This window comes from Physeter macrocephalus, chromosome 16 (genome assembly GCF_002837175.3).
Source record: "Physeter macrocephalus isolate SW-GA chromosome 16, ASM283717v5, whole genome shotgun sequence".
Lineage (NCBI taxonomy): Eukaryota > Metazoa > Chordata > Mammalia > Artiodactyla > Physeteridae > Physeter > Physeter macrocephalus.
The window spans coordinates 39,585,472-39,599,610 of NC_041229.1; the positions used below are offsets into that span (position 1 = coordinate 39,585,472).

General features: G+C 38.6%; 1 protein-coding gene across 1 annotated transcript in view; it reads right to left on the minus strand.

Moving 5' to 3' along the window:
- Positions 1-4,357: 4,357 nt before the first annotated feature.
- Positions 4,358-14,139, minus strand: part of HEPHL1 (hephaestin like 1) — a 92,610-nt gene continuing 82,828 nt past the window's right edge. The window contains 5 exon segments of the mRNA XM_024131757.1: positions 4,358-4,560; positions 4,656-4,727; positions 5,176-5,338; positions 9,943-10,082; positions 11,410-11,632. Coding sequence (XP_023987525.1) covers positions 4,358-4,560; positions 4,656-4,727; positions 5,176-5,338; positions 9,943-10,082; positions 11,410-11,632 — 801 coding nt within the window.

Here is a 14,139-nt window from a genome sequence, read left to right on the forward strand (position 1 = left end):
GTACAAGACTCCTGTAGCGGTTTCCCCTATATGGTACATTTGGTACAATTAGCAAACCAATATTGATAAATTAATATTAATTAAAGTCTAGTTTATTGAAATTTCCTTAATTTTTACCTACTATCCTTCTGTTCTAGGGTCCCATACAGGGATACCATATTATGTTTCGTTGTCTTGTCTCCTTAGCTCCCCTTAGCTGTGAAAGTTTCTTAGGATTTCCTTATTTTTGATGACATTGCTTTTTATAATTATAACGTGCATTTAGGGATTAAATAACACATCCTCCTCCAAATCCTCCCTTCCCCCACTCCTTATCCCAGTGTCAGTAGTTAGAAGGCCAAAGCAGCTGTGGGCTTCACAGCTATGGCACCAGAACTCTGTTTTGTTTGTCTGGTATCCTTGACACTTGACATTTGAATATGAGACCTTTTGTGACCGAAATAGTCAAAGTCAAGATAGTTAAGCCCTGTTCTGCCTGTTCTGTTTATATATTCATTTTTTCATTCAAGTAATATTTGCTGAGCAACTATTATGTATCTACACTATGGTCTGTGCTGGGGATGCAGCAGTGAGCAAAACAGGTCTGGGGTCCTTGCTTCCACGGAGCCTACATTTCAGTCAAAGAAGCAGAGAAAAATCAAACTAATGAGTAAAATGGATGTGTCCCGTGATATGTGCTACAAAGGGAAATAATGGAAATTGGAAATAACAGGGGGAGGGGCCCACTTTAGAAAGGGCAGCCTGGGGAGCTCACATCTGAAGTAGGAAAGGCAGGAAAGGGGATGAGGGTGCTGGAGAGAAAGAGCATTCCAGGCACAGAAAGCAGTAGGTGCAAAGGCTCTGAGGCAAGAAGGAACTAGCAGGGCACAGGAACTGATAAAATCTGGAGCAGAGAGGAGCCAGAGATAAAGTTGGAGAGGTGGACAGGTTGGGCAGCCAACTCGGTCTGAGTCTTACTGACAAAGGTAAGGAGTTTGGATATTATTGAAAGTGAAGTGGAAAGACAGTAAAGGAGATTCACCAGGGAAGTGATGTGATCAGATGTGGAAGAACACTGCCGCAGCTGTGTGGACTGTGGCTGGAAGGGACAGGAGTGACAAAGGGAGAGACTGGTTAGGGGACTGCTACCGTGATCTGCTTGAACAGGACTTGTAGTCTGCAACCCAAGGAGGAACACATTTTGAATTTATTAGCATAAAGATGGTTTTCAGATCCATGAGGATGAGTGAAATCACCTATGGAGAGGGTGTAACCAATTACCGCAAACTTGGTGGCACACATTTATCCTCTAACGGTTCTGGAAATCTGAAGGCCGAAATCAGTTTCAGTGGAATAAAATCAAGGTGCCAGTAGGACGAAGCTCCCTCCAGAGGCTCTAGGGGGGAATGCATTCCCGTGCCTTTTCCAGCTTTTAGAGCAGCATTCCTCCGTCTCCAAAGCCAGCAGCTCAGCATCTTCAGTTGTCCCACAGCCTCCTTCTGTAGTCAGATCTCCTTCTGTCTCTCTCTTATAAGAACCCTTGTGATTACATTTAGGGCCAATCTAGGTAATCCAGTATAAACTTCCCATATCAAGATTTTTAACTTAATCATAGCTACAAAGTCTTTTTGCTATATAAGATAACATTCACAGGGTCAGGGATTAGGACATGGACTCTATGGAGATATTATTCAGCCCACCCCGGAGGGCAAAAGGGAGAAAAGGGCCCAGTTCAAGCCCTGGGTCATGCTAACATTTAAGTCAGAGGGAGAAGAAGGAAGTAGCAGGAGACTGAGAGGGAAGAGCCACTGAGGAAGAAGGAAGGCTGGCAGGTCATGTTGTAGAGCCAAGGAACTAGAGGGTATCTAAAAGGAAGGAGCTGCCAATGGTTACTGAGATGTTAAGTAAAATATAGATGGGGAAGAAGCCACAGGAAACGGAATCATTTCCGTTATGATTATTATGGTTCTTATGGTTTTGATAACATCAGATTGGGATGCAAAGTCGGGGTGGGGCAGGGCCCTCTGGATGGGAAGCCATTGGAATGGGTGGAGGGGTGCCTAGGGTGAGGTGATATGGGCAGTGTGTGGACAGTCCTTTCAGTTCTGCTATCAAGGGCCCAGAGAAACTGGGTTGGAGGAGGTTATGGAGTTCAAGGCAATGGCTCTTTGTTTTCTATTTTTAATGGAGGGTATTGCTGATGACTTCATGCAGGAGGGAAAACTGATAAGGGAGGGAATGAAGTTCTTGGGAGAGCAAGAAGGGATGAGGTCCAGCGTTAAGGGAGAGATTGGCTCTGCTAGGAGCAGGGACACTTCTTCTATTGTAACAGGAAGAAAAGATGTGTATAAATGTGGTTGATTAGAATGAAGAAATGTGGTACATTTGAGGAAAGAATGTTTGAGGAGAGTGTGTTATCTGTAGAGATATACTGTTACTTTGTTTCATTTCTTCTAAGGAGTATAACTAGGATATTTGCTAAATATCTAAAAGATAATTCTCCTTTAACTAAACACCTGCTCCAGATAAAATAAATCACCTGTCACTGTACCTGGGGTAGGCGGTTGGAAAAAAAAATGCAAATAGCCATCTTTATAATATGTGAAACTTTATTAAAAAGAGAAACGGTATAATCAAACTACTTTGTGGTTTCATTTTCATTAAAAAAATAAACTAAAAGGAAAAAACTTATAACTAAATAATTTGTTGTCTAGGTGAGTTATAAGTAAGTCATTTATCATGATTATTATTATGAAATTACACAGCCTACACATGTCTGAAAACTGTAGAGCACGTACTGCAAAATCACATTATCAGTGGTTAGCAGGCTGGAATTCATAATCCTTGGGTACTATGTTTGATATGACATTCAAGCAGATTATGAACAGAACTATTAGCGTTCGCATCCTGTTTTATGTAAGACTATAGCCTCTATCAAAATACCCATTTCCCCTCACCAAGATGAAGATGAGAAAGTATGAAAGGTCCCTCCACCAGAGTATTTTGTAGGTCCTACTTGTTCACCTGGACAGCCAAATGATCCACTGCTAAGGCAGATGTACTAGTATCACTCATCTGGCAGCAGCGAGGGCTAAAGGCAATTTCTCAGTCTAGTAATAAATGTTGCTTTTATCAGTCTTACACCTAAAGCTTAGGCATGCATATAGAGAGTATGGATTGTCTCGTAATGGGTTGAGTTTAGTTGTTCAATATTTTATTTTGTATTTGAGACTTGAAAACTATAATACATATCTCAGAGCTCATTTGTTGGTTTAAAAAATTGCCACCAGGACAATTTTGCCTTTTCTTTTCTCTCCTCTTCCCATCAGAGGCTATGTTTTTAAGAGGCATGGACTCGAAGATTTTGTGAGATCCCTTCTCCTCCCAGCCAGTCAGCTGCATCGACTAATTCTTCCTGGTGTTTTTTTTTACATGATGAGACTGTCTTTCTTTCATAAAAGATGGAGACTGGGAAAGATCCTCCTAACTGAATGAAAAATCAGACTCAAGATTCAAGGTCAGACTTGCCTCCTGCAAAGTCCCTCCCCTCCCCTTAGAAGCTCCCACTAAACTCTCAGGGAGTGTCTTGACTCACAGTGGGAGAACTAGCCTGCTATTTCAGATTCCAGCCCTCCACATTCTGAAATACAAATACAAATTCTCTAGTTGATTTTTGAAAATACAAACATTGCCACAGAAACATCTTGTAAAAATGTGTAACATGAAGTGAGTCGTAAACATTTAAGTATCTCTACGGGTTTGCATAAAAATGGCAGAATTTTTAAAAATGCATATAACTCTGCCTTTTGTAGCAAACAGTGCACAAGCTGTTTATATGAAAGAGGAAAAGGCCAGGGGAGCTGGCTAAAGCCTCCAAAAATTTCATTTGGTCAAATTCTATCAGCAGATACTGATTTAGACATTTTCATGAACTCCTCAGAAAGTTATTTTTCCTGGAACCAGTAAGGGAAGCATGTTACATAACAACGTTGAAAAATCAGCGCCATTCAAGTTAGATGTCTGAGGCAGTGTAACTCTTTCCCGAAATTGTCCATCTAGAGAATTTGACGGTTTGTTAAGGAAGCACTATCTAATCTAAGAATTATGAAAGACAGAAAACAAAGATATCTTTCAGAGGGTCTTCCCACTTCAGAGAATTCATTCAGAGAACAGACTGGGTCAGTTTTCTCAGTCATGCTCACTCTTCTTTTTCTCTATTTTATCCTGAGGATTATTCACAGCCCCTTTAAAATAAATAAATCAAGCAAATTGCTTTGAATGTGTTCCAGAGGATCAGAGCCTGATCCAGGAAACAGTGTCAGACTTCCTTGGTGAACGATACCCTTGTCCACTTTCCCTACTGAGGAAGACCAGCAGGTCACAGAACATCCGCGGGGAGCGCACAGGACTGGACTTCCTGATACGCCACCCGCTTCCTGGCAGAGCACAGTGTCAGGGAGAGAATCACCGTGACAATAAGAAGGAGGAGTCCGATGATGAAAAGGATGACCAAGGCTGCTTTGGCTCCTCTGGGACCCAGATTCTTGCCGAAGAAGTAGAGCTGCTCCTTGCCAGGTTCTTCTGTGCCAAAGAAAAGTAAGGTGTCAGGCCTCTGCCTTTCCCTGGTGAGTGAATACTGACCATTCACATGCAGGATTGGGGGAGGGTATCAATACCATTAGAGGGCGCTGTGGCCAGGTGGGACGCTCCTCCAGAAGGAGGCTTGGTGGAGTAAGGAATCCTGTTGTCTGGACAAAGAAGACAATTTGATGGTTTGTAAACAATAGAAGTAGATTCTTTTCATGACATGAGTTGTTTCAAGAGTTATGTCATTTCACCAACAAAGACTTTATCCCACCAGTATCTGTAAGTCTTTGTTGGATACTCACTGTGCTACTTCATGCCAGTACACATGCTGTTCGTACCCCATCCACATTGCAAGCTTCTGCTCACCTGATAAGATTCATCTATGGAACCTTGGCTCATGTTTCCAAACTGTTAATCATTGCCTCCTGCTGCTGTCACTGAACCCTGTACTCTGCCCTCTATCTTGGCATATGTCATATTCTACTATGGTTATATGTCTGTCTCTCTTACTTGACTCTGAGCTCCTTGGGGGCTCTCATGCCTCCTATTTTCAGGGTCTACAGGAAGCCTGGTGCTATCTAAGCCAGCATCACTGACAGATAATAGTACCGATGTTTCGAAGGACTGTGTAGGTTGTCTCCATGCCAGCATGGATGTGGTCAGATACATGACAATGTAATAACCATGTCCCTGGGTGATCCACAAACAGTTCAATGGTTTGGAATGTCCCAGGAAAGAGGTCATGTACATCTTCTTGGTAAGCTTTATCTATCTGCAGAAAGAAGGAAATAATAAAGATAAGAGCAGAAATCAATAAAATCAAGAATAGGAACATAATAAAGATAAATCAAAGAAACCAAAAGCTGGTTCTTTGAACAGATGGATAAAATTGTTAAACCCTGTGGAAGCCAGCTTGTGATGGCCCCCAAGGATCCCTGCCTCCTGATACTCATAACATTTGTAGTCCCCTCCTCACTGTCTGAGGGTTGGTCCTTGAAAGCAATAGCATATGGCAGAAGTCATGGCATTCTACTTCCAAGAGTCTTAGACCCTCTCTCTCACTCTCTCCGCTTGGATCATTCACTCTGGGGAAAGCCAGCTCCCATGTCATACCCACATGGTGAGGAACTGAAGCCTCTGGTCAATAGTCCTATAAGTGAGCTTGGAAGTGGATCATCCAGCCTCAGTCAAACCTGATGACTGTAGTTTCAGCTGACATCTTGACTGTAGCCTGATGAGAGATGCTGATTCAGAACCAACTAACTAAACCATTTCCAGCCTAACCCAGAGAAATTGTGAGGTAATAAGACTGTGTTGTTTTAGGCCACTATGTTTTGGGGTGATGTGTTATGCAGCAATAGATAACTAATACAAACCTCTAGACAAAATGACCAAGAAAAAATTTTAAAAACACAAATTACAAATATCAGAGATGAAAGAGGAGATATCACTAAGACTTTATAGACATTAAAAAGGATAATAAAGGAATGTTATGAACAACTGTTTTGTCCATGAATTCTACAACTTAGATGGTATGGACAAGTTGCTTAAGATGAAAACTACCAAAGTTCACTCAAGAAGAAATAGATGACCTGAATAGATTATCTTTTCAGGTTAGATCTATTCAGGTTATGTGTTAAAGAAACTGAAATTATATCTATTAAAGAAACTGAAATTGTATTAAGACCTTCCAACAGATTAAACTCGAGGTCCAGATTGCTTCATTGGCAAATTCTACCAAACATTTAGAGAAAAAAATAATATCATTTCTAAACAAACTCTTCCAGAAAACAGAAGAGGACAGAACACTCCCAACTCATTTTATGAGGCCAGCATTAGCCCAATTCTAAAACCAGACAAATAATTTACAATAGAAGAAAGCCATAACCGATATTCTTTATGAACATATATGCAAAAATCCTTAACAAAACACTAGCAAACTAAATCCAGCAATATATAAAAAAGGATAGTGCATCATGACAAAGTAAGGTTTACCGGGGAATGAAAAGCTGGTTCAACATTTGAAAATCAGTCAATGTAATTCACCAATAGACTAAAGAAAAAGAAATATGATCATCGCAATAGATGCAGAAAAAATAGGATTTAACATCTGTTCATGATTAAAACCCTCAGCAAACCGAGAATAGAAGGAAACTTCCTCAACCTGGTAATGGGATCTACAAAAACCTACAGCTCACTTTATATTCAATGGTGAGTGACTGAATGCTTTCCCCCTAAGATTAAGAATAAGGCAGGGATCTCTACTTTTGCCGCTAATATTCAACATTTTACTGGAGATCCTGGCTAGTGCAATAACACCAAAAAGGAGGGGGGGGTGCATACAGATTGAAAATAAAGAAATAAAACCATCTCTATTCACAGACAACATAATTTGCCATGTAGGAACCCCCACCCCCCAAAAATAACCGTCTACAAAAAGAAAAGCTACTAGAATTTGTTCAGCAAAGTTGCAGGATACAAGGTCAATTTCACAAAAATCAGTTATATTTCTATATACTGGCATGACAATTAGAAATTGAAATAAAAAGAATACCATTTACACTATCACCAAAACCCATGATATTGGTAGTAATCTAACAAAATATATGCAAGATCTGTGTGATGACAACTACAAAACATAGATGAAAAAAGTCAAAGAAGTTCTAAATAGAGAGATATGCCATGTTTGTGGATTGGAAGTCTCAATATTGTTAAGATATCAATTCTCCCCAAATCAGTGTACAGATTCAATGCAATCTCAATCAAAATCCCAGCACAATTTTAAAAGCTGATTCTAAAATTTATATGGCAAAGATCTAGAATAGCTCAAACAATCACCATCTGATTTCAAGACTTTTTATTACACTAAAGCAATCAAGACAGTGTGGCACTTAAGAAAGGACAGGCATATAAATCAATGTAATAGAACAGAGAGCCAGAAATAACCCACATGTATATGATCAATATGATTTTGACACAGAGGGAGAAAGGATAGTCTTTTTGCTGAAAGGTGATGGAAGAATTGGACGTCTAGGGACTTCCCTGGTGGTCCAGTGGTTAAGACTCCATGCTTCCAATGCAGGGGGCATGGGTTTGATCCTTGCTTGGGGAACTAAGATCCCACATGCCGTGGTGCAGCCAAAAAAAAAAGAAAGAAAGAAAGAGAAAAAAAAGAAAACTTGGATGTCTCTATGCAAAAAATAAACCTTGAACCACATATAAAAATTAATTTAAGATGGACCAGAGACCTAAATATAAAATCTAAAACCATAAAACTTCTAGAAGAAAATCTTTGTGACCGTGAATTAAACAAAGATTTCTTAGACATGACACCAAAAGCATGATCCATAAAAGAAAAAAATGATAATTTGGACTATATCAAAATTAAGAATTTCTGCTCTTTGATAGATAATGTTAAGGGAATGAAAATATAAGCCACAGACTAGGAGCAAATATTTACAGATCATATAGATAGAAAGGATTTGTATCCAGAATATATACAGCCCTCAAACTCAACAATAAGGAAACAAACAATCCAATTTAAAAATGGGCATGAAATTTGGACATCTCACCAAAAATTTACAGATGGCAGGTAGTAGAAAAGATAATCAGTATCATAGCCATTAGGAAAATTCAAATAAAAAACGAGATACCAGAATATACTTAAATGGATGGCTAAGAAAAAATAAAGTAAGAATGGAAGATACCAAGTGCTGATGTGGATGTAGTTGTGGTCAAGTGGTACTCTCATATATTTCTGGTAGGCATACAAAATGTACTGCCTCTGTGGAAAACAGTTTGGCAGTTTTCATAAAGTTAAGCATATACTTACCACATGGCCTAGCAATCCAACCCCTAGATGTTTTCTCAAGGAAAATGAAAACTTATGTTCCCACAGAAGCATGTACACAAAGGTTTATAATGACTTTATTTTTAGTAACCCCAAACTGGAAACAACCCAAATGTCCCTCGGTGGGGAAACGGATAAACAAACTGCAATACATCCATACAATGAAATATTGCTCAAAGATCGAATGGAACAAACTGCTGTTACAGCAAGGTGGATGCAATTCAAATGCCAATACAAAATGAAACAAGCCAGATTCATAATGCTACAGACTGTATAATTTCATTTGTATGACATTTCAGAAAAGGCAAAACTATAGAGACAAAAAATAGTTCAGTGGTCGCCAGGGGTTAAACATAGGGAAGTAGATGACTCTAGAGGGTGCAAAGGGGACATTTTAGGGGGTTGATGGAGGTGTTCCGTATTTTGATTAGTGTTGGTTACACCACTGTATGTGTTTATCACAACAAAACTGTGTACTAAATAGCATGCATTTTACTCAGTGTAAATTATAGCTTAATTTAAAATATTTATGTATGTATATAAAATATTTTTATATGTATGTAAAATAATTGTATGCTTTTATAAATTTTACTAAATTTTATATATTTTTAATATAATTTTAAAAATGCGGATTGAAAAAGCCAAGTTCTGAAAAGAAGCAAAGCCATTTAATATGTGAAACTAAAATCATTGTAGGTTAGTACTTGGTATCTTAAACTGTGTTGAATGAATATACAGAGGGGAAAGGATATTAGATGTTTCATTAGTTGCTGTTCATTCCTGTATAATTGGAAAAGGAGCAGCACAGGTTTTCCCTGCAGATTAGGTGTGATTATTCTTTTCTATTCTACTTCCTTGTAGACTGCACAGCTCTTGAGATGACAGAATATTTGGACCTTATCCCTGAGATTCTGATTTATCAGGTCTGGGGTGGGGCCTGGCAATCTGCTTCTTAAACGGCTCCCCAGGTGATTCGGCACAGCCAGCACCACCCATATGGTGCAGCTTGATGCTCGAAAGGCAGAAAGCCCCACATGGTCCAGCCCAGCCCACTAGGGCAAAAGTCAAGGTAAAATTTTGGGCCCAAGCCAAAGCTTGAAATATCTCCTTTACTAGAGAGGACTATTCTGTTGGCTAATCACATAGAAAAGAAATGGAAAAAAGGGAAGGGAAAGAGAAAAGAGAAAAGAGAAAAGAGAAAAGAAAAAAAAAAGAGGAAAAGGGAAAAAATACTATGGGTACTTTCATATACAGTACTCCAGAGTGGTCAGAATTATCCCCATATAACTGATTAGAAAACTCATCTGAAGCTCAGAGGTTTTTTTTTTTTTTTTTTTTACAAGCATAATAAAATACATATTAAGAAATATCTACCAGTGGAAGGACATAATCATATTTTTCTGTTCCATTCTCTAATATTCACTAACACCCCTCACAAGCCTTATTGCCAAATAACTCTAATTTCACAATGGAAATATATTGAATCTGTTAGTAAGTCTTCCCCAAAACACTTTTCTTATACTTACCTTGAAAAGAAAGCTCTCAGCATGATAATGAATGGTGTGTATGTCCACTTCACTTCCTATTCCTAACAGATACCAGTTTGTCATTGTATTTTCATTCATGATGAGGCCATGGAGATTCCCAAAAATCTTTCCATTAATAGCTAAGAAGGTAAAAAGAGAACAGCCTTTGATTATTGATGATTACTTAATCTGGTTTTAGAATTGATTCAAGAAGATCTTTAGGTCACCAATATTTTCGTCTGCCTGGTAAATATGTAATAATCTCACTCACACTTGCCAATGTCCCCACCATCTAAGACCCCAAATTCAGAGTACTGAGAAATCCCTATAAAAGAGAGCCAGAAAAGAGAAATAGTAGTTTGTTTTTAAAAGCTATCTCTTGGGTAGCAGTACATGTTGGTTGGAATATGCCAAATAGGCATATTCCCTTTATGGGGTGGATTACCGCCTCATGTGTGAGGTCGCCAGATTTATACCGTTCTACAGTTGAGTGGACAAAAGCCAGAGAATTAAGTTTATATAAATCAAAACTGAAGCAATTAAAAGGTATTTACTTAATATTTCACTTTCTGAGAACTAATTTGGGGCAAGTTCCTAAACCTAGCTGAATCTCCAAAAAAAGGAAAACTTCACATGGGCTGAGTCCATAATCTAACAATTACCAAAGCAAGCTCAAGTTGGGCTGACATGGCGGGGACTTTCACTCCTCTGCTTTCTACTAACTTTTTGTTCTTTGCATCATGACACAACCAAATGAGTTACATTCATTAAAAAGAGAGAACCTACTAAGAAACTTTTGGGAGAGGGAGGCAAAATTGTAGGGGAAAGAGTAGCTGAATCAGAGATCAGGCTACTATATTCTAATCAATGTTAGCAATCAACTAGCTTTGTTATCTTGGGCAAGACCTATCTTTTTGCACACTTTTGGCCAAAAGTAGATCTCGGTGGGAGAGGATAGGTATGTCAATTAGAACACATTACTTACACTTAAAAAAAAGAAGTACCTTAAATTTCAAAGAATTAAATAACATAGCAAAATTAAAACAGAAATTTTGTGATGGTGTTTCATGTTCCAGAGACAGTTAAACCAGCCCCTCAAATTTGATCAACTAGAAGTTATCCTGTATTCTTACAGAAATATACCAATAAGTGATCATTCATTTCGTAGGAATTACTTTACAGTCTGATAGTTTAGGGATCCCAGCATTCAGAGATACAGCTCCCTAAACAGTTGGTCCAAAACCTCATTGGACCTTGCGGGCAGCCAGTCAATGGCTTGGCTGGTTCCCTCTGAAGGAAAGCTTTAGAGGACTTTCTTCAGTCCAGGTGCCCCTGGGAATAAAGAAGGGCTCAGAGAGGGAGGCTGGGACCTTGCACAGATTTCTGTGAGCTTATCTCAACAAGAGGGAGCCTGGGACCTTCCACAGATTTCTATGAGCTTGTCTCCTTTTTAAACCTCTGATATACCATGCATTTTGTTGCTCTCCTCAAAATCATCAGAGGGTTTAAAATCTCGTGGATCTTTATTAAGATACTTCTTAATATTGTCATCCAGATACCAGGATTCATTCTCATTAAATACCAAAAACAAGAGAACAAATTCATAGTCAACGTCGCTTCTTCTTCCCTTTTCATTCAACACTCCTTCCCTGCATGTAATCAGAGGACCCATCAAACCACTATAGGTATCCTGAAAGAAAAATAAACTGAATTAGAAGAGCCTTTGAATAATTTAATAACACTGATTAATTGCTTGTAAGAAAGTCATTGTAAAAATACTCAAAGACTATTGACCAAGGAATAAGTACTAAGAAATCCTGAAGAATAGGATGATCTTTGTGAAAATTTAGGACTATTTCTAAAAATTTGCTAAGAGTGAGCTTTTTGAGGGCTAAGGCTGTGTCCTTCACTCATAGCTGAGTCTCCAGAGCAGAGCCCAGTGTCTACTACATAGAAAGTGTTAAATAAATATTTGTTGAATAAACAAATGCTTATTTCTATTTTCCTGTGTGCTTTTCAAGTGAGACTGTATTTTTTTATAGACGTGTAGTTCATTTACAATGTTGTATTAGTTTCAGGTGTACAGCACAGTGATTCAGTTATGCATATATACATAATATTCTTTTTCAGATTTTTTCCATTATAGATTATTACAAGATGTTGAATATAGTTCTCTATGCTATACATTAGGTCCTTGTTTATCTATTTTATATGTAGTGTGTATCTGTTAATCCCAAACTCCTAATTTATCCCCCACCCCGGCTTTCCCCTTTGGTAACCATAAGTTTGTTTGCTATGTCTGTGAGTCTATTTCTGTTTTGTAAATATGTTCATTTGTATCATTTTTTTAGATTCCACATACAAGTGATATATGATACTTGTCTTTGTCTGTCTGGCTTACTTCACTTAGTATGATGATCTCTAGTTCCACCCATGTTGCTGCAAATGATGTTATTTCACTCTTTTTAATTACTGAGTAATATTCCATTTGTGTGTGTGTATATATATATATATATATATATATATATATATATATATACACCACATCTTCTTTATCCATTCATCTGTTGATAGACATTTTGATTGCTTCCATGTCTTGGCTATTGTAAATAGTGCTGCTATGAAAATTGGGGTGCATGTATCTTTTTAAATTAGAGTTTTCATCTTTTCTGGATATATACCCAGTAGTGGGATTGCTGGATCATATGGTAACTATTTTTAGTTTTTTAAGGAACCTCCATACTGTTCTCCATAGTGGCTGCACCAATTCACATTCCCACCAACAGTGTAGGAGGGTTCCCTTTTCTCCACACCCTCTCCAGCATTTATTATTTGTAGACTTTTTGATGATGGCCATTTTGACTAGTGTGAGGTGAAACCCAAGTGAGACTGTATTTATAAGTATATACAGATGCTTATATTCCACGTCCTATGGGTAAAAGTTAGCTGGATGATTTAGGAATTGATATGAGCCAATGGATGACTTCCATGTTGAGTTGCTCAGCCCTGAGCTTTCTTTTGATGGAAAACTCCCACATTTTCAACTGCCTATTAGCTATTCTACCTGGATGTGCCTCTTGCAACAATTCAATCTGCTAAGCATTTCTAAAGTGAATTTTAGTATTTCCCTCAAACCATTTCCTTCTCCTGAATTCTCTATTTCTGCTAATAGCACTATGATATTCCTTGTCATTTAGTTCAGGAAACTTGATTTCAATGTTTACTTCCTCCATCTTCCTCACTCCATCCCATCTCATTTGCTATCAAATCTAACATTTCTTTTCCCTTCACAATGCCTCTCCATTCTGTGACTTCCTTTCCATTCTATCTGCCATCCTTCTAGTGTAGGATATTAATACCTCACCCTGGACTAGAAATTTGCTCCTCTCTGGTCTCTGCTCTCCGCACCTCCAGCGCATCCTGTTGACAACCATCAGATTAATGTCATCACTCCCATATCTAGACATCTTCAGTGACTTTCCAGTGATGGTCCTACTGAATAAAAGACTAATCCTCGACAGGTCCTAAAGCCCCTCATGTGCTCTCCCAGTGGACTTTTCTAGCTTGTGCTCCCTTGCTGCTTTCCTTTTCTACCCTAGATGATAGCCGCACGGGACTCTCAACATTTCCCAAACACACCTTCTACTTCCCTATTTTCAGCTTGACTCATGATGTTCTCTATTCCTAGACTCTCTTCCCAATGCCTCCTCTATAGCCCTGCACTCCTATAAAACTCACCAGATTCAGAGTTGTAATATCATTACGGGTGTGCACACATATTATTTTCCCTGAAGATGATAAGTTCCTTCAAAACAAGAATATTTGCAGCCCTCAAAGTACTTGGTGGGATCATTTGCGCATCACAAGGGCTCAATAAATATTTGTTGGGATGCACAAAGGAATCAACAAATAAATGTGGGTTTCCCATAATTCTAATACGTAAGTTTTTTTTTCAAGTGTCTGGTATGTTTCTCCTGAACTCTTGCGCTCTCCAATACAACTCAAGGACATTAATGCACCCATCTAATATTTAAAATGAAGTCTAAGATAATCCCTCACTTTTTTTTTTTTTTTTTTTTTTTTTTGCGTTACACGGACCTCTCACTGTTGTGGCCTCTCCCGTTGTGGAGCACATGCTCTGGACGCGCAGGCTCCGCGGCCATGGCTCCCGGGCAAATAAGCCACCCGCGCTCAGGG